The following is a 19,476-nucleotide window of genomic DNA, read 5'->3' on the forward strand; positions in this document are numbered from 1 at the left end:
TTGATGCAAACTGTCACGTTGTGGTGACGGGACTCCAGCAGTCAAGAAGACAACGAAAAGGCTTCCAAAAGAAATTGTGTAAGGGCCTGACTCGCGCCCACTAAGAACTCAATGACTCGGCGGCGGCAGTCATCGAAATGAATGCCTGCAGTTCTTGGCCGCGCTAAATTTAAAGCTGGCAAGGAACCTTCTAAGTAAAGAACCAAAAGCAACCACAACAATCTGGAAAAATGTGGAAGCATTTGCACGTGGTCGCGATCAATGGAGATAAGTCTGGTCGCACCTCGCATTACAAAACAGCCGCCGCGGTGGCTGAGTGGTTATGGCGCTCGGCTGCGGGCCCGAAAGACGCGGGTTCGATCCCGGCCGCGGCGGTCGAATTTCGATGGAGGCGAAATTCTAGAGGCCCGTGTGCTGTTCGATGTCAGTGCACGTTAAAAAACCCCAGGTGGTCTAAATTTCCGGAGCCTTTTACGGCGTCTCTCATAGCCTGCGTCCCTTTGGGCCGTCAAACCACCATAAACCAAACCATTGCAAAACAAAATGATAAAGCCGCGTGCCGACGGTTTTGGGTGCGAACGAACACACGGTGCAAAGATTCACGGCAATATAAAACGAATTGAAATGGGACGTTTATAGATAGCAATTTTTATGCACGAGGAGTGATCAATTGCATAAAAATAGTTTCTGCATAGTTTTTTTCTTTAATTCTGCTAATCATGACCATGTACGCGTATCAGACAGTCGACTTCTGTTGGGACATGACTGGTTTAGGTTACTCATATACGAAATGCTTTACATCTGGCTACGAAGCCCCACTGTGATTTCCATTAAAACAGTCCTAGAACTGAAGTGTTTCAATTGTCAGAAATCTGATCCAAATGCAAGCACTTGGGGACTGGAGGAGGAGGGGGAGAGGGGGGGCGGCCGCGCCCGTTGGTCCCTCCTCCGCGGTAGCGCTTCGGCGATATGAGGCACCGACAGCTCTGCAATCGAAGTACAGCCGCTCCGCATGAGCTTAATGCCCCTCGGTGGCAAACGCACGCACGCCGTCTGCGGCAGGTGAGGAGCGCACAGACAGACGGAAAGACTGGAAGGCGCGACAAGGAAAGCGTTCGTTCTGCACTTGCCCACAAAAATCGCACGCGCGCGCAAATGCACAGGCGGCTGGATGCCCCCCTCTCGTTCTCCGCCGGGCGGCCACCTGGCGGACCGGCTTTTTGCTCGTGCCCGGGACAAGGCCACTCGGCGTAAGCGAGGGAGGCGCAGCACCGCCAGCTGCCGCGGCTGGCAGTGGCCACTATCGGTCTGGTCGCGTCGTATGAGCACTTACCGATTTTCGCCGCCCGTGCTCAGCTTGCAAAGCGGAGAAGCTAACCGTGCCGCTTTTCGCCTTGATTCTGAGGTCATTGCGTGCCCCTCCAGCATGGTGTCCGCGATGACGTCAGCGTAAGATGCCCTGTGTAGCCTCTGCAGATAACACATCAACTGAGCGCATGCGTGCATGCGAGCTCGTAGCAAACTGCTCCACGAAAACTACGCAGTCCTTGAAGGGAAATAAGGGCATGAAGAACATCATGCAGTGTGGCATATAGATAAGTAGTGTCTACCGACAATTGATTTTTTTCGGTAAAGCAGCACTGTGTGCTCGTTGCAGAGGGCGCAGGATTCTGAGGTTTTTTAACATGCAACGAAACTACGTACACGGCCGTTTCTGCATTTCGCCGCCATCGAAATGCACCCACCGCGGCCGCCAACGAGTCCGCTGCTGCGACACCTAGTGAAGGTATTCTGATGTTTCACAGTTCCTGAGGGAAATTGAAAATTGGTTTTTGGGGAAAGGAAATGGCGCAGTATCTGTCTCACATCTCGGCGGACACCTGAACCGCGCCGTAAGGGAAGGGATAAAGGAGGGACTGAGAGGCTGCGGGCTACCAAGTATGCTCTGGGCCTGCTAGAAACATTTCACGCGCTTGCAAGCTAGAGTTCATTCTTCCAGGCTGTCTTGCCGATTAATAGCACAATAAATTGATGGCTGCTACACACACTAAGCACGAATAACCGTAAATGGTAGTAAACAACTTGTTCTCTACAGTGTATTTCAAATAGAGGCAGGACATGCTCCGCAATGCCTGCGGTAGATTTTTATTCCAAAAAGTACTCCAAAAGTATTCCAAAAATGGCTAGGAATGGGAGGAGGTTCTGACGGCGACAATGGGATGCGGTTAGCAATGGGAGTAGATATCAACCATGACAATGGAGTTCTTGCAGTTTCCCATGTGAGCACAGACCTCTCCTAGTTCATTAATGTATCTCTCCTCCTCCAAGAGAGCAAATTTTAACCGCGACGATGGAAGTCTGAGGTTAGAATTGGGAGGAGATTATAACCGCTACAAGGGAGAGGAGCGTGCTATACGGGTTCCAGTGGAACTAATTACTAAGATCAAATGAGAGACAGGACATGAAGACACTAGAAAGGGGAGCCTTTATAGCTTCTTCGTGTCCATTGCTTTAAATGCAAAGTACAATCGAACATAAAAGGTGTGAGATACCAACTAGCTTCGTTTGCAGCACTAAAAGTATGTCTTCGATTTTCATTTACGAGTTTCTACATAATTTTTATGATCTTTTATGCTTGAATGGACCCGCCGCGGTGGCTCAGTGGTTAGGGCGCTCGACTAGTGATCCGGAGTTCCCGGGTTCGAACCCGACCGCGGCGGCTGCGTTTTTACGGAGGAAAAGCGCTAAGGCGCCCGTGTGCTGTGCGATGTCAGTGCACGTTAAAGATCCTTAGGTGGTCGAAATTATTCCTGAGCCCTCCACTACGGCACCTCTTTCTTCCTTTCTTCTTTCACGCCCTCCCTTATCCCTTCCCTTACAGCGCGGTTCAGGTGTCCAACAGGTGTCCAACGATATGAGACAGATACTGCGCCATTTCCTTTCCCCAAAAAACCAATTATTATTATTATACTTGAATGGTACTCTTGCGAGCACTAGTGTCACCATCAGTGACATATATTCTCACCGACAAAAGAAAGCTCAAACAAAATACTTAAGCCGAGTTTTGTAAGAAGAAAAGGTATGAAATAACCTCAAGTTTGCTGACATATGAGCAAAATTAAGGTTAATTCACTCCCTAAATTGGGCCCTCCAAAAATTCCAATTCATTTTCGCAACATTCTCTATAGAGGTGGTAGAAACAATAGCTGAATCATTTTGTGGTGCGAGGTATGTTTTGATGCTCCATGACACCCGCTCCATCGTTGCCAGCTATTGAATTACAACTGAACTTTCTTATCACTATAGTTGAAACATGCCGTGGTGGCTCAATGGCTGTGGCACTCTGCTGTGCTGAGCCCAAGGTCACGGTATCGATAGATACAAACATGCCCGTGTGCTGTGCCCTATATTAATAGAGGTTAAGGACTCCGGGGTGGTCAAAATTAATCCAGAGATGTCCTGATGTTTCAATGTGCTCTGTTTCATCATTGCCAATACAACTATAGTGGTCATGGTATAAGGAATGATATGTGGGGCTTGACATCTTGAAGTTGCACATAGGCTACATGAACGATGCCGTCGTGGGGGGTTGTGGTTTAATTTCGAACACCCGAGGGGAAATCCTGAATGTGCATTAATATATCACACAGCACACGGGCACGTTTTCATTTCGCTTTGGTCGAAATGTGCCCGGCACAGCCGCGATTCGGTTCCTTAAATTTGGGCCCAGCAGCTGGGCGCCATAGCCATTGCATGTATTTTTGGGCAAAAATTTTGAATATTAGAAAGTTGTAAGGTACTGTTACGAAAATATTGAAGGTAATGGTCCATTCCTCCTATGTGTAGCAAAATCTTTCTTTTAAAGTTTTTCTATCGCCCACATGGAGCAGTTAAGACTGCCATAGAAAACCAATGGGGAACACTTTTGACGATTGCAAATAACGTTAGTAGCAAAAAAATGCAAGCCTGTGGACAGGAGATCTGTGAATATATCGATTGTTATAGTGAAATCTTACAACATATAAAAAAATTGCGTTAATGTACTCTTTCTTGTTCAAAAATGCTTTTGTCCAGAATTGTTGGGTATGAGCCACCACCGCGGGTTGCATCTAGTGATCAGAAAATTCAGTTATAATCCAATAACCCCCAAATCAACAATAGCATACCGTGCCCCCGCTGAATCACTAATTTTATGTCACTAAACATCACTGAAACATATTTAGCTTTCATTAGCAACAACGTGCCTATCAACTGCGTCACGACTAACAGGCAAAAAATATAGAAGCTTCCATGAGGGGCAACTGCCACTATTTAGTTCTTGAATAAATCCAACCACTAAGTCTGCAAGGAAATACGTTTTATAAATCTCTGTAGAGTGACTTCAGTTGTGTAAACAAAAACATCAAGCAGGATAAGAAAATACTCTAGGAAAACTGGTTAATGTTTGTTAATTTGCTAGCTTTGAGTCGGCGGCCGATCTGCTCGGCCAATTAACTGTGGGGCAGCGTTGGGCCACTTCTGGCCAACTGTTAAACTGTCGTGTTAGCCAGTTGTTGACAAAAGGCAAACAACTGACCACTAATAGGTGGCCGTTAATGCAAGGCAAGCAAACAGGGGCTAACAATAGGCCACTTTTGGCCTCCAGCCATGTCGGCTGAATTTTGAGACACTGTGTGTTAGAGTTGAGCGTAAATGCTGTTAAAAACACTACAAGCAATATCGATCGTGTTAGGGCGGACATAATTTTTTTGAAATGTAGGCGTGGGCAAAAGCGGAGAGACAATGGAATTAACGGTGGCAGAACTGCTTGTCAGCGCTCTCCGACAGCCGGTGCCTGTTGTAAAGATATGTGCAGTGCCCCCTCCGATTGTACTGGCCAGTTCGCCCACGCTATTCCGGCGAACATGGCTTTTTTGACAGAAAAGCCGCAAGGGACCTCTTTTCGCTTCCACAGTAGCAGGTTGTCTGGCTAGCTAGCATGAGCGAGCCGTTTCATCGGTCAATGGGGAGTTTTAGAATAGGCGGACCCCATCGATTAGGGGGATAGAGGAATAGTCGAGCGCAAGTGTGCATGCACAAAACAATAACCCCTATCCCCCTATTTAAAAAGTCTCTGTTAGGGAGTTCTAGAATAGGAGGACACTATCAATTAGGAAGATGGGAATAGCAGGTCGCACTGGAGCCCCGCTACTCTATAACCCTATAATGTCTATCACAATTCTCGCAATCATGGCACAAATTTGCCTGTAGAATCTGCATGTTCAGCGCGAGTAATCCTCCGCATCGTATTTTGTGAACGGCCAGTGTGGAGACAAATATCGCGCTGTGACATACCATATTACAAGTGAACGATCAGACGTATTTCTTTGACTGGCACAAGCGGGAACACTTTCTCAGGAGACATAGCTCACCACTAGAAAGTGGCTAATACAGCTTTCATTCTGCAGCACGATCACGTGGGAACAACCTCCGTCGAGTGGAAGTCGTACGTTGCTTTGGACAGCATGCAGAACCTATGCGCTAAGTTGCATTGCGATAGCGACCTACAGTATAGTTACGGATAAAACGCCTCGCATGCTGACTCTCTCACCCAGACAGCACGCCACCACAGTCTAGCTCTACAACGCATAAAGCATAGTTCGGCTTAGTTTGGCCATCGTTACCGTGGTCTCTCCACGTTTCGTCATGGCTGTACGTAAATATGACCATGACATGCGCATACCACACGGGCATGTGCCTGCGAAGATTGCATCCTAATAGGTTTGCATAATATCTGCGACAAAGATGGGAGAATAGACTAATGTGATATTCCTGATAATTTTATTGGCAATGTGGTCGGCTAATTTGAATTTCTCGCCTGTGCCCCCACAGGTTCATAACTGAATGAAATAAAATTAATTTTGCTTAATGAGCAAGTGCCATTGGCTCCAAATGGAGGGCTTTAAATTTTATTTAACAACCACGAACCTCTGGATTGTAGTGTATGTGCGGCTTCATATATGTCGCATATGCTTGTCAGACGTGGGAACCTGTGATGCCAATCACATTTTACATGTAACGATGTTGCCACCAAGCAAAACAGCTCCTTTGTAATCAGCTGTAACCCTGCCTTTTCATTTTTGCTTCACAACTTATTGAAGATGTAAATTAGGCTTCACAAATATTTTTAAGATGTTTCGCACAGCCGCCATTCCAATGTACCCACTAGGATAAAAAGTAATTTGTCACTGGGCTACTGCAGGGCTGAACATAGCCCGGCATCGGCCAGGTCGGTCCTCGAGCTGGGCCCGATGTTGACAAACGATCAGCTTGGCCAAAGTCAATTAACAATTATGGCCACACCTGGTTGGTCGAGCTCGGGCCAAACCACGAAGACCAAACCTCGTGGGGATCTGGAGCCCGTCAGTGCCACCTCCTTAAAGGAGTACAAAGTTTCAACGACCAACAGAGGATATTTGTTTTCTCAGTATCCGGGATGTCCGCAGTTTCAATATAAAGCATTGAGTGGAACGTCTCATGTTATATAATTTTCAGCAATGGCCGGCGAGCAGTTTCAGATTTTCCATATGCTCGCAAATCTAGTGACGTGCACACTAAGCAGGCAAACATGACGCGCCTCTCCGCCCGTCTGAGCGGCATGGACGAGAATGCTTTATTTCACTTTTTAGAAGTCCTACTGCACTATAATATTGTCCAAAACTGGTGATGCGAAACTTCAGAGGCTGATTGCACCTGCTAGCTGGCCAGTAGAGGAAATGAGGAATGGAGCAGATGGAGGCGCGAGCGGCGAACTTCTCGCGTCAGATTTCCACGCCCACGCGACCATGGGCACTGCAAAGACTCGATCGTGACGTCACGCTCGGCCAGCGCACTGGCACTTACTGAAACTGAAACTGACAGTAAATGGCTTGTACCTTGCCAGTAGCAACGCTGCATTCTGCTTTATCGAGATTATTTTCATGATTACAGCGCCAGTGGGGATATTTCAAAGAGAGAACATCAAAAATCAAAAACTTTGCACCTATGCCCCTTTTATACCAAAGCACAAGAAACAACAAAGCTCAGTAATCTGTTTAATAATGCAGCAGCAACTTGTGAAAACACCATGCAACAGCAATTCTTGGAGGGAAGAAGACATCAGCTCATGCGAACAAGTTCATGGTAGTAAAAACACGAAAAGAGGCAAGCTAGTGTAAAGAATTAGTAACAGGTAACCTTAAATACATTTCATTAGAGGTACAAGTGCTTTCCAGTGACTAGACCATTCGTGCAGAAACAAAAAAGTCTAGGTTGTCTCAGACTGGCCAAACACAACTAGCTACAGTATGAGCCAGGGTTATATACAGTAGAACGTTACTGCTCTGGTGCAAACAGTTATCTGCAGAAAATATGAATGACTGTTTGTTGTTCAAAACAAAGCTTCCTAAATCAAATCTAAGTTAATTTAGATACCTTGCTTGCTCAGACACTGATGGACCAACTATCCGTGACCTTTCTGTGAGCTCTGCCATTTCTGTATGCCACATTATTACAGTTACTGTTGTGTCCTTGTATAAGTAGCACATAGTCATGAGGGGATTATTTGAGACAAATAAAAATTCAGCGTATATTTTATTCCATGCCTGCATGTGCTTGAAATGATTCAGTTTCAGTTCTTTAAATCCGGTGTAGTTCTGCACTAAAAATGATGTCATATATGACAGCTGAATGACACAAGTGTAAAGGTTGTACAACAAACATGAAAGCCTCCTTTTATGCATTAATCAAGTCACAGAATACTGATGCCTTGGCTTTCAGAGTCACAGGATTTTGTGTACTGTTGGAAAATGTTGCATGCTTTAGCAATGCTGACATTAGTTCCTCTAAGGTGCAGGGCTTGTAGAAATTATGAGCACATGTAAAAGTGACTGCATATACTACTAAAGTGCACTCATTTTAGAATGTTACCTAGCTGTGGATTGCACATCATGAGGTTTGAAGTTTGAAGACGTGAAGCATAGTTGCAGTGAAAGCACCAGTTTACAAATTAATTGCTCATTAACTACACAGCATGTTTGCACGACCATTATACTAGATGCCCCTCCAAAAATTTTGCATAAAAATTTTGATGTCTCTGGCCCCTCGGAATAAATCCCTTGTAAAAGACAAACATAAACGCAACATCTGTACAAGAGGCTTTACAAAGTGATAAAAGTTAATCTACAAGGTCCTTGAAAAAGCACGCAGCACATTCAGCAGCACTAAAACACATCACAATGAAAAATAACAACCAGCAAATTCATGGCTTTCTTGGAACATGGCCATTAAGTGAATAGAACCAACAGGTGCTATCAGCACGAAATTTACCAGACAGGAGTGTCGGTTCACACTGAAAATCATACATAATCCTAAGATTACAATATCTTTTTAGCAAGTTTTTCGGCCATTGAGCTATTACTATTATAGTCCATTCCAATGTTGACAATGGTCCTATCCTCTGTGAGAAGAATGGATAATGCACTTGATGTGAAAAGCTGTTCAGTAACACCTTGCACAATGACCTCATAATACAGGAATACAGGTGGCTCAATATTCCACTATGGCCAATTACTGCCTAGACAGAACACCGCACAAACACAATGACACAAGACTAATCACTGCGCTGTTTCAAGACTGTAACATTAGCCTGATTTGGGTTGCACTGGGATAAGCAAGGCAAGACAGAGACATTTCATTGCAGATTTGCACAAAGAGTCATGCTAAGTTAATGCAAGTTGTGTTTCTTTATTTATAAAATATGGAACAAATGCAATAAACCTAGCAGACCTCACAGGTGTGCTTAAGTGCACGTGTGACAGGAGAAGCAAAGGCATTTAAAACATCAACTATGGTGGCAAACGACTGGGCATGGACTGGCGTTTAAAGTGACACCTGGTTTATAACAACTCAGCCATGATATCCACAAGCTAGGCTGTCAGGCCACACAAAAGTGTATGAGGATCACACAGTAAAGAGGAGCAGGTACAACAAAGTGAATACTACATAAATACAAACGATGGTGAAGTGCATTTGACATGGAATGAAGTCTCACTGGTGTAGAAAAGTGGCATCACAAATACATGCATCATGCAACTTTTCTGAGCCAGATTTATTCTGGCCAGGCAAGCAAGGTACCAGTTTTTTCTGGTAGACGTGGCACAGTGCATTCCGAAAAAAAAAAAAAGAATTACTGAGAAGAGCGTGCAAATAAAGTTATTCAGACAACAATATTGTTATCGAACACTGTTGAAGTCTCCAAACATCTGCAATATGCCACCCAGCCAAGAAGAAAAAAATGTTAAAAATTTATGAGCATTAGACGATTTCTTTTGCAAGTGAGATTTTTCAGGGTAATAGAAAACTTGTTAAGGCCATATCATGCACCTATCAGAGAAAAGTTGAGAGAGAATAAGGTTACATCAATGGCACATATGCAGCATGCATATCATCAGGGCCTAATGTACCTTATTAAGAGAAAAAAGAATGCCAATTGTATAAAAACAGTGCACCCAAGGCTTTTTATACCTTTCCTGCATCCAAACTGGATATCAGTGCACTGTGCAACACACTAAAAGCAGATGTATAAATATGTTATTTAAAACAGACTTGAATATTGATAAACAAACAGCATCATAAAATCTTTTTTAGACAGCAGTTCAACTTGCATCTGGTGAGGGCCATGTTAATAGTAAGAAATGCTCTATGACTAGGTTCTCAGCAAAGAAGAGGCAGTTGCAATCAATCGCAACATGCATGCAGTATAAAAGATACGAAAAACAGGCTGAAAACATTCTCCTACATCTGTGAAAACTGTAAAGCTAACAACTGACAAAGCCCGGGATACCCAGAAAACTACGGCAACCACAGTGTGTCTGCATAGTCCTCAGTTGATAGCTTTAAGTAAATTTGAAAACCAAATAGCTTAAGCGGTTTCAAGACTGGTATTTGCATCTACAATTCAGTAGAACAGCCAGAAAGTTCACAGCACAATATCTGCCCTGAGCAAAGGGATCAGCACATCTGTGGCCTGGTGAGCTGCAGTGATATGCAATCACGCGAGAAGAAAAATACATGATATAAACACAGGCAGACGCACAGATCCCTGCTATGAGCCAATGCATTATAGTCCAAGCCAGGTCATGACAACACTAGGGAGAATGGCCGACAAAGACACTGGCTAACACACACGCCGCAACCCTGTCTCAGACCAAAACCAGCACAAACAACAATTTCAACTATCAACACCCTGCTTGACCACAAGCCTGCTGAACAATGTAGCAGTGAAGTTGCAGGTCAGACAACCTCCTGTCTCAGATCAAAACTGCAGACAAGAACTCCATGCGCTGTTGCCCCACTTCAAGGTAGTCTTGCCAGAGAATGCTGCAAGTCAGGGCTTGGATGCTCCCCTCCTGCAAAGTGACACTACACAGACAGGAAATTCATTCATCGTCACCTCGCTTGAAGGTAAGCTCGTCGAACGACGCAGCTCCAAAGTCGGGTGTCACCCGGCTTCCAGCGTGGCTCTCTAGGCTCAGATGCAGCAGGCTACGAAGGAGTCTCCGCACATGTGAGGGTGTGCCCGATGAAATTCCTGGTGAAGAGGACAAGGACAACTGAGGTGAGCCCAAAGAAGATATGTGAGAGAAAGAGGCCCTGCTGCCTACGCTGGCAGTCTCCTGAGCCAGGGCCGATATCTGATGGTGGCTGGGTCCCGCGTCTTCCCCACCAGTGCCAGCGGAGCTCCCACGCTGTGAGGAAGGCAGTGAGCCCCTCCTCGGATGTCATTCGAGCAGGCTGAGGGAGTCCTGCAGGACGCCCTGAACGATGGCTTCGTCCTCTAGCTCCAGCAGCTGCCTGGAAAGTATGGAAAAGCATAGAGCAAGGACTGTTAAAAACATGTCAGTGCATGCCTCATAACAATTGCAATGCCATCTTCTGGCAGCCATCTGCACTATTAACGAGAACATGAGCGTATGCCATTTATTGGTTCAGAAAGTGCTGTGTTTGACACTCAAAAAAGGAGACATGCTACACTCTTAACACCTTGTTGTAGAGACTGCAGCTTGGTTATTGTATAACAAATGCTCTTACTGCTGTGATCCTCTCAAAAAGCTACTGGTTTTTAAACGTGCTGCACATATTAAACCAAACAAAATTTGTGTTGAACACTTGCACACAACACAAGCATGAATGGAGCAGCCAAAGGTTTCACAGAAAAAGGGTGGCTGCTCCCGACAAAGGAAGAAGACAACTGGACAGCACGAAGAGGGGCCTATCAGGGCAGTGAATATCATTCTGCTGGTTAAGGCGATGATAATGACCGCTACAGAAAAGATAACAATTGACTGCTCATTACAACATTTTTTTTTTCGCGCCTCCCTTACAACATACAGCTGTCACAAATAACAGAAAAGTTCACAATTTTATTGGTCCACTCTTTGTTTCAAAAACCTTTCAGTCCTCTACAATCACCCCTAACTAAGTTACATGAGAATCATCCTGGAACCTTGCTCAGAGAGACTTCGAGTCAACAGCTTCTTCAAGCACAGCTTTACTAAGCTCACCACACTTACTTACTAGTAGCTGACCAGGATGGCCTAAGGTGAACTCACCTTCGCAGCCTGATTGCCTTGGAGCGCAGTTCTTTGTCCCTGTTTCGGATTTCCAGTATTGTGTCCCAAGCTTCCTTCTGGGGCTTCTGATCATACACCCAACGTAAAAACAGTGCGGGCCACAGCACCTAGAAGAAAAAAAGCATCGTGAACACTTTGCTTTGATTACGGGCATTTGCTACACTATCGATAGCGACCAACAACACAGACAAGAGCTATCCTCAATGTCCAAAGTTGCCCCTAAACGCCAATATGGTTACAGGCTATTTTGCAAACTGGCTTCACGATTTTATAGCAAGGCCTGCCAAAAGGTCGACCTAGTCAAGGTAACCTAAAAGTAAAACGAATATTCACCTTAGTAGTACAAAAATAACTCTCCCGCTTGCTGATAAAGGTAAGGCAAGCATTGCAAGCTTGCAGCTGTAAGCTAGTGGAGCAACCTCAGCTGTTTTACATCTACCAAATCAAAGCACCCCTAACAAAGTTCCTGCAGCCACATATCACAGTGATTCAACTTCCTAACATATCCAGTTTTCACTTTCTAAGTTGGCGATGATGACAAATTTTTATGCTACGAGGGTAGCTTTGGCCAAAGAGCGCCATGGCACAAGGTATTACTGTGAAAGCATTATATGTACCATTAGCACAAAAACTGGCATCCGTTACCGTCCATAGCATGAAATTCCTCACTGACGTCACCGAGCTCTCGCATGGTGTCAGCAGTAGACCATAGGATAGTGATATCTAAAGCAAAGAAGAAAAAATAAAATTTCTTCTGAAGGTGAGGAGAATCTTTCACCCTTCCCTGGTGAGGACCAAGGACCTTCAGGTTGCGGGGCGAGCACACAACCCATAGGCCACAAGTTAACCTAGTGTATGAGTCTCCTTACGACTGTATGCTAATGAGTAGGTGTGTCATTAGAAGGGAAGGAATCTTTAATGAACCTCGCACCAGAGCTCATTACGAGACAATGCTCCCACACTCGAAGAACGTATATATTCTTAAGTGCCCTCTGTAATTTTTTTTTTCATCTTAGCAGGAAGGGGTGAAAGACCCATTTTCCAAGAGTTTCACCCCCGATAAGCCGAGCACCAGGCCAGAAGAAAGCTTACCCACATGTCAGCGGTGGGTACCAAGCGGCACTGCTGATCAAACTCCGCACCTACCGCATGCGATGTGGATACTTAAACCACATGACCACCACTGCCTTCACTCAGTTGGTCGTTAAATGTGCCACTTAAAACCTTCTTCAGTACGACTGCCATTTCCTGGCTAAAATCAAATTTCAGTTTCAGAGCAAAGTTCGCATTTTTATTAGATTTCAATATCATAAACCTGCGGGCGCACTACGGTTATTAAGCATGTGATCCTTCAGTCATAAAACAGCAGCTGCAAGAACAGTGACTCTAGGGAGAAGTTTTAAGAGGCAGATGAAAACCAAGGCTGAGCAGCACCTATAGAAGCAACCTGCAACCTGGTAGCATTAATCAATTTTCATAGGATCCTACTAACACCATAAAAAAAAGAAAAACTCAGTCATTTCATCAATGTTTATGCACCCTTTGCTATTTTTAATGGGGTACGACACAATACTAAGGAGTCAAATAAATATGAAACACAGGTATTATCATTTTACAATGTATAACATCACTACATTTTTGTTCATTGTACAAACATGAGTTAAAGAAGGAAAATAAATGGTAAAGGCACAACAAGAGAACAAGATAATTGTGAAATTTTACAAGAAAAATGAAGTAAAGCAGTAAGCTTGTCTCAGAGCCACGCCATGATACCAGCACACAGTACTACTCACAATGCTCTGAGGGGCCACAGACGGCCAGATAACCTGGTTGTTGTGGTCATACATCGGGTTTGTTAGCTCTGCCAGCATGTCCGGTGAGTTCACGTAAGACCTGCATGTGAAAAAAGAAAAACATCACTGCAGTTTGAATCTCGACATTTTTGCTCAGCTCAAGACTTCCTGTGATCTAACAAGGGTGTGGGAGGTCTGGGCCAAGTGGCACTTCAAAATAGGGCAACCAAAACAATAGTGTATACAGTTGAGCTTTATTCATTTTATTCATGACATGCACGTGGCCTGTACTCACTGAGGAACACTAACTACCAGATTTGTCACCCTCCCTCTCCCAGGGCAGAGAAATGGGAGACAGACAGCTGTATAATATCAAAACAATTTCAAAAGAGTAGTGAACAGAGATGAAATACAGGAGGAAAGATATAGAACAGCAAAAAAGGAATGTACAGAGTATTAGTAAAGAAGGGAAGTGTACAGGCGGGCTTGATCATCAGCATAAGTTCCATGTTCAGTTACTGCTGTGGAACAACTAATACAAAGAGAGAACACCAGGTGTGAACGAGGTACTAGCATATGCCCCATGTGAGTGTGATTCAGTGCTTGTTTCATCCTGTGTGCTTCATTAGAAAAGTGAGTTAAACTTAAGGACTCCCAAGATACAGAGTACACAGAGTACTGGGACAAAGACTAAGTACCAAGAACCACCCACCCACTTCCTATAGACGAACACCGTGTTTACAAACACGGTGTTACTGGAGCAGTGGTGCAATGGTTAAACGATGTGCCACTGCCCTGGCAAATGGCTGTTTCACACACAGCCACTGGCGAGTCTCGTGAGACCCAGCTTGCTCTTCCTGAGCTCTCAGAATGATTATTTTCACAGAGATAGTTCTTTGGGACGCTGTCTATCTCTCAACCAATGAGTTGATGCACAGTGCCACGGTGGGTACGTGGCAATTGCACTCAATTATTGAATTACTTTCACTGCCACCTGCTATGGTGGGCAGGCTGTCTACAACCAATGAGCAGGTTGCCACCTGCTTTTTTGCAGCATGGGAGGAAGGACACTGGCATTTCTTGAGAACAGGATCTGTAATGCTATCAAATTTATTAATATAACTTGTGTTGCAAGGGCTGAATCCCCCCCCCCCCACTGCACTGCCAGGAGGAGACACGGGATAGAATTTAATGTGTGACATCAAGTCCAGCACTATGTTTCACTATGGCTGTTTGGTTGAGTTTCACTACTAAATTACCAGGTTGACTATTCATATGAAAACACACTCACCAGAGGGAGTAAGTCTTCTGCGGCAATTTCAGCTCTTTTCTTTCTTTCAAGGAGTTAGCAAGAAATGTACCTGCAAACAGATTAACCAAGATGCACCGCCATCATTAAGTGCATTTCCACAGTTATGACAAGAGTGCAGTACTCACCAAATGAAGAGCAGTAGCTGTGCTCGAACAGCATGATAAGAAACTGCTCATTAAACTCAAATGAACAGGCAAACTGCTGATGAATCTGAAAAAAAGAAATAAACAGAAACCACTGTGAGTGTTTTTCCTGAAGTTTATTACAAATGCAAGCTCTTTTTGAAGGATTAGAGATGGTGTTCTGAATGTTTCAGTGCAACAAACTTGTTGAAATCAAGGAGGACTTCCCGCAAAATTTAACGTTTTTCTGTGGTAAACACCGTCAATGTCATACTGAAGAATGATCCAAATATGGAGTCGGCCCAGTGGCCTGTGCAGCAGAACCTCACCACGTTTAAATAGCTATTGCACAGAGCAGTGGCTATGGGAACTGTGATGTGAGGGGACACAGCTAAGTTAATATAGTGCAAGATGGTGCTAAGCGATTAATTCCAAATCTTCAAAAAAGCAGAATGAAATGCACATTCTGTTCATACTTTTCATTCCATAGCTTCTTTCTCCAAGAGTGGCCGCAGTTGCACCCTGCCTGCAAGCTGCACCCTGCCTGCAAGCCATGTTGTGTAATTCTTTTCTGTGCCCAACAGCTCAAAAGGCAATTTGAAAGAACTCCACTAGCTGCTCTTCCAATGGTGCAGATGGAAGAACACCCAGTTTGCAATGTAGAGACATGAGTAAGTGCAACCTCCATTAATGTCAGCGCATCAGCTTTTCTGTCGTGTAAACTGCCAGTGAGTGTGCACATCCTATGCACTGCACTGCTGTGACTACCACTCTCGTCACCAGCATATTAGCATATAAAAGAAAAACTATCTGCCATGAGACGATCCTGTCTTGCACAAAATCTTCTACTATAGAAGTTTTCAAAATACATAGGTAACCAGAGAACGTGCTTGAGAAACAAACTGCACAGGTCATGCAGAGTGCTTTTCAAGAGGCATCACTTTCAGACTGTTTTATGACCATCAGCACAATGTGCAGGTTAAAATTTTTTTTTTTTTGATAACAGTGTACAAGCCCTGAAGAGTGACAGAATGAAAAAACACATGTCCCAGTGCACTTTAAATAACTCATTGCAGCACTTTGTGAGTTCACGTGATATGTGGCAGGTGTGTGTACAGATGTTCGCCTGCATGGTCTGCAGAAACCAAGACTGAAACTCGTGGGGACCCACCGCGGTGGCTCCGTGGCTAGGGCACTCGACTACTGATCCGGAGTACCTGGGTTCGAACCCAAACCAACTAGTGTTTCAATGCAGGCGAAACACAAAGGCACCCCTCAGAGCAGGTTAAAGATCCCGAGGTGGTGGAAATTATCCTGAAGCCATCTTTCTTCCTTTATTCTTTCACTCCCTCCTTTATTCCTTCCCTTACAGCTGTTCAGGTACTGCACCATTTCCTTTCCTCAAAAACCAATTTTTTTTTTTTAACTCCTGGAGAAATGTAGAAAGTTGCCTAAAGCACAGTGTGGTGTATTTTCTTAATTTCTGTCTTTTCTGAGGCCTGTGTAGTTGCAGTAATGCAAAAAAAGAAGAGACTGGAAATTTAATGTCCATACTCCTTCGCGTTGAATAGCTTTGATGAATGCTTTATCAAAACAGTGGCTCCAAAATGACAGTGATAATAAACAGTTTTGCAACTATAAAAGCATTTTTCAAATTCCTTTTGTCGATAATGAACAACCCTTAACATGGAACATGTACTCATAATACATGCCCTCCTAACTAGGAGCACTTTTTGAACAGAAATGATTTCTGATTAGGAACCCTGCGGCAAAACATATTCTAAGCATAGTGCAGCAAAGTGTATTGGTCAACCCAGGTGCCTTCAAAACAAGCATACACAGCACTAAGAGTGCAATACCAGCATAAGAAGCTTTAAACCTTTATAGGAGGCGAGCTGTATATATGTCTCACATGTATACACATGGTAAAACCGCACTCGTAACTAGTCTAGAAATTGAATATCACTTTGAAGCCATTTCGTCAATTGGTTTTGCAAAAAAGGAGGTATATATTTGTACCAATGACTGCTTAAAAAGAGAAACTATGGTATGTATCCGTACCTCAGCTTTTCAACACATAAGAAAACTTGCATTAGAAATGAAAATTTCACTAAAGGAAAAAGCTCAAAAACTCAACAAATATTTGAAAATTTATTTTTGCCTCCAAACTAGGCTGTGTCAAGCTCCACACCAATGCTTGTAAAAACACAGAACAAGGCCTATTAGTAAAAAAAAACAAAAACAAGCTGTATGGTTTGTTTTATAGTTCAGCAGTATTCGACATGCAAAAATACAGAACACAGGTGCACCATTGGACGCATGTCAGCACTTAAAGCAAGTGGGACCACTTGTGTCCCGCCGTCCTAGAAAGGGTTGCAGACACAGTATAAATTAGCTTAAATGATCCCACTATATAAGTATCACTCTTTTTCTGTGCATACGCACTCAAGGTCACTTTAACTTCTCGAATTCTAGAAAAAATCTGCACATAAACCGATGATGCACACGCTGCCCACTAACACTACAGGAAAAAAAAAAATGCTACATACAAACTCTGCACTGCTAACGGCCCAATATGACTCATCAAAACAGCTTACAGCAACATAAAAGAACAATGAATCATGGAGCTTTGAACATACAAGAGCGCAGTCACAACTAGATTGGTCCTCATGATGGCCTGCTATATTATCACACTACTGAGGGTGGGCCCGGCCCACCAAGCTCAACAATGTGAGGCCTGGCTTGGCCTGAGCTCTGGCTCATTCCCACAGTGGCACAAGAGGTAAACTGCTTACTGAGTGCAAATAGTCTGTTACTCAAGCAAAGAAGTTGCCTGCAAAAGCACTGAAATTGCAATAACCCTTGAAAAAATTGGTTTTTTAAACACAAAAAGAAGAAAAGACAAGGCTGATTCGCCTGCTCAGCTTTCTAAAGTGATCTTGTCTATGAATGGCCCAAAACTTCCCGAACCCAAATGCAACAGGTTGCGTACCTGCGCAATAAACTTTGCATTACCTCTAGACATTTAATAAGTCAGTTCTTGCGACCCATGTACTTAATATGACTTATTATTAAAATGTCACTGAAGCCGTAGCAATGTTATTTCTTTTTTGTAGAGATAGCTACATTACGGTAGCATTTCGAGCCTTCAGCATGGCGGCGCCGTGGCAGTGGTGGCGCTGCCTCCCTGTGGCTGCGCCGCCACGCTGTCACGTGGTGCGGAGCAGCTGCCGGCGGCGCGGCGGTGTGGCTGATCACGTGGTTCGTCACCTGGTTGGTCACGTGACCAGCCACGTGGTGCGGAGCAGCTGCTGCTGCCTGTGACCCGGCGCGCCGGCGAAACCGAGCTGCCACAGCTGTGTGCATGCACCGTGTCAATTGGGATGAAGATGAAGAAGGAATGCACAGCGAAACGGAGCGGCGAAAGACTGACTTTGCAATTCAACTGATCAAGTTCCACTCGGCCAGCTGTAGCTATCGCGTCACTCCAGGTTTAACCAGAGCTAAACCACCACCAATTTTTTCTTTTAATGAGCATGATTTGATGGGTTAAATTCATGGCAGCACTGGCTGCATATCTGTGGAGACTAAAAGCAAAAGCATCTGTTTGTTGTGTAGTATATGTTTGAAGACCCAATGTGTCTTAAATCAATATGCTCTTTTTTAATGGTGTTTCTCATATTGTAGCGATGAAATTTTAGGAGGCTAGGCAGACAATCAAGGACTATCTTGGAACAGACATTGCTCGTCGAACAGTCGAAAGAAGGTCCTTCTCCAGGTGTTCTTATGAGACTTCAAATGGCCAGTCGTGAGCGATAACATAAAACAGCAGATGCGAAGAGCCTTCTGGTAGATGTGCTCGCCGATAGCTGGAACAGCCCACGCCAGCAGTGCTATATAATACTTTTGTACGAAAACGCACTCGTGCAAATAGGCCGCACGTCAGGCGCTACAACACTCCACTAAGAATGCCACTGAAGAGATGCCCACCACTGGATTTTGCACTTTTTCATTTTACCGTCTTCTCTTTTATCTTTCAACATGGTCAGACATGCATGTTCCGGGTGACAGACCAAAAAAAAAAATCATTACTGTTTGTAACTCTTCCCACGTGAGGAAAACGCAGACAGCAAAAATAAGTTTGATTCAATTTAGGGTGTTTAACGTTCCAAAGCAAATCAGGCTATGAGGGACGCCGCAGTAAAGGGCTCTGGAAATTTCGACCACCTGTGGTTCTTGTGCACTGACATCACACAGTACACGGGCCTCTAGAATTTTGCCTCCATCGAAATTCGACCGCCGCAGCCGGGATCGAACCCGTGCCTTTCGGGTCAGCAGCCGAGCGCCATAACCACTGAGCGACCGTGGGGGCGGCAGAAATAAGTAAATAAGCATTGAGTAATTTTTTTCTCAGCCAACACCATGGCCCTGTTCCATCTGCGTTGCAGCTGAAATGCCTCAAGTGTACTGCACCCTGTAATACTGAATCATAATTCGTACGCAGCTCCTCTATGTACAAACCCGGGCCTGGCAAAATAGCACATTTTCTGGCTCGGGCCCAGCCCACGGCTGGCCGAAGCTCATGCAGTGCTCTAATG

At 44.5% G+C, this 19,476-nt stretch overlaps 1 protein-coding gene across 4 annotated transcripts in view; it reads right to left on the reverse strand.

Moving 5' to 3' along the window:
- Positions 1 to 7,059: 7,059 nt before the first annotated feature.
- Positions 7,060 to 19,476, reverse strand: part of LOC144098359 (myotubularin-related protein 9) — a 29,502-nt gene continuing 17,085 nt past the window's right edge. For all 4 annotated transcript variants that reach the window (XM_077630939.1, XM_077630940.1, XM_077630941.1 and 1 more), the window contains 5 exons: positions 14,882 to 14,966; positions 14,736 to 14,805; positions 13,445 to 13,544; positions 11,631 to 11,758; positions 7,060 to 10,872 (listed from right to left, as the gene is read on the reverse strand). In XM_077630939.1, coding sequence (XP_077487065.1) covers positions 10,800 to 10,872; positions 11,631 to 11,758; positions 13,445 to 13,544; positions 14,736 to 14,805; positions 14,882 to 14,966 — 456 coding nt within the window. In that variant the 3' untranslated portion in view covers positions 7,060 to 10,799. The remainder of the gene's footprint in view (positions 10,873 to 11,630; positions 11,759 to 13,444; positions 13,545 to 14,735; positions 14,806 to 14,881; positions 14,967 to 19,476) is intronic.

This window comes from Amblyomma americanum, chromosome 7 (genome assembly GCF_052857255.1).
Source record: "Amblyomma americanum isolate KBUSLIRL-KWMA chromosome 7, ASM5285725v1, whole genome shotgun sequence".
Classification (NCBI taxonomy): domain Eukaryota; kingdom Metazoa; phylum Arthropoda; class Arachnida; order Ixodida; family Ixodidae; genus Amblyomma; species Amblyomma americanum.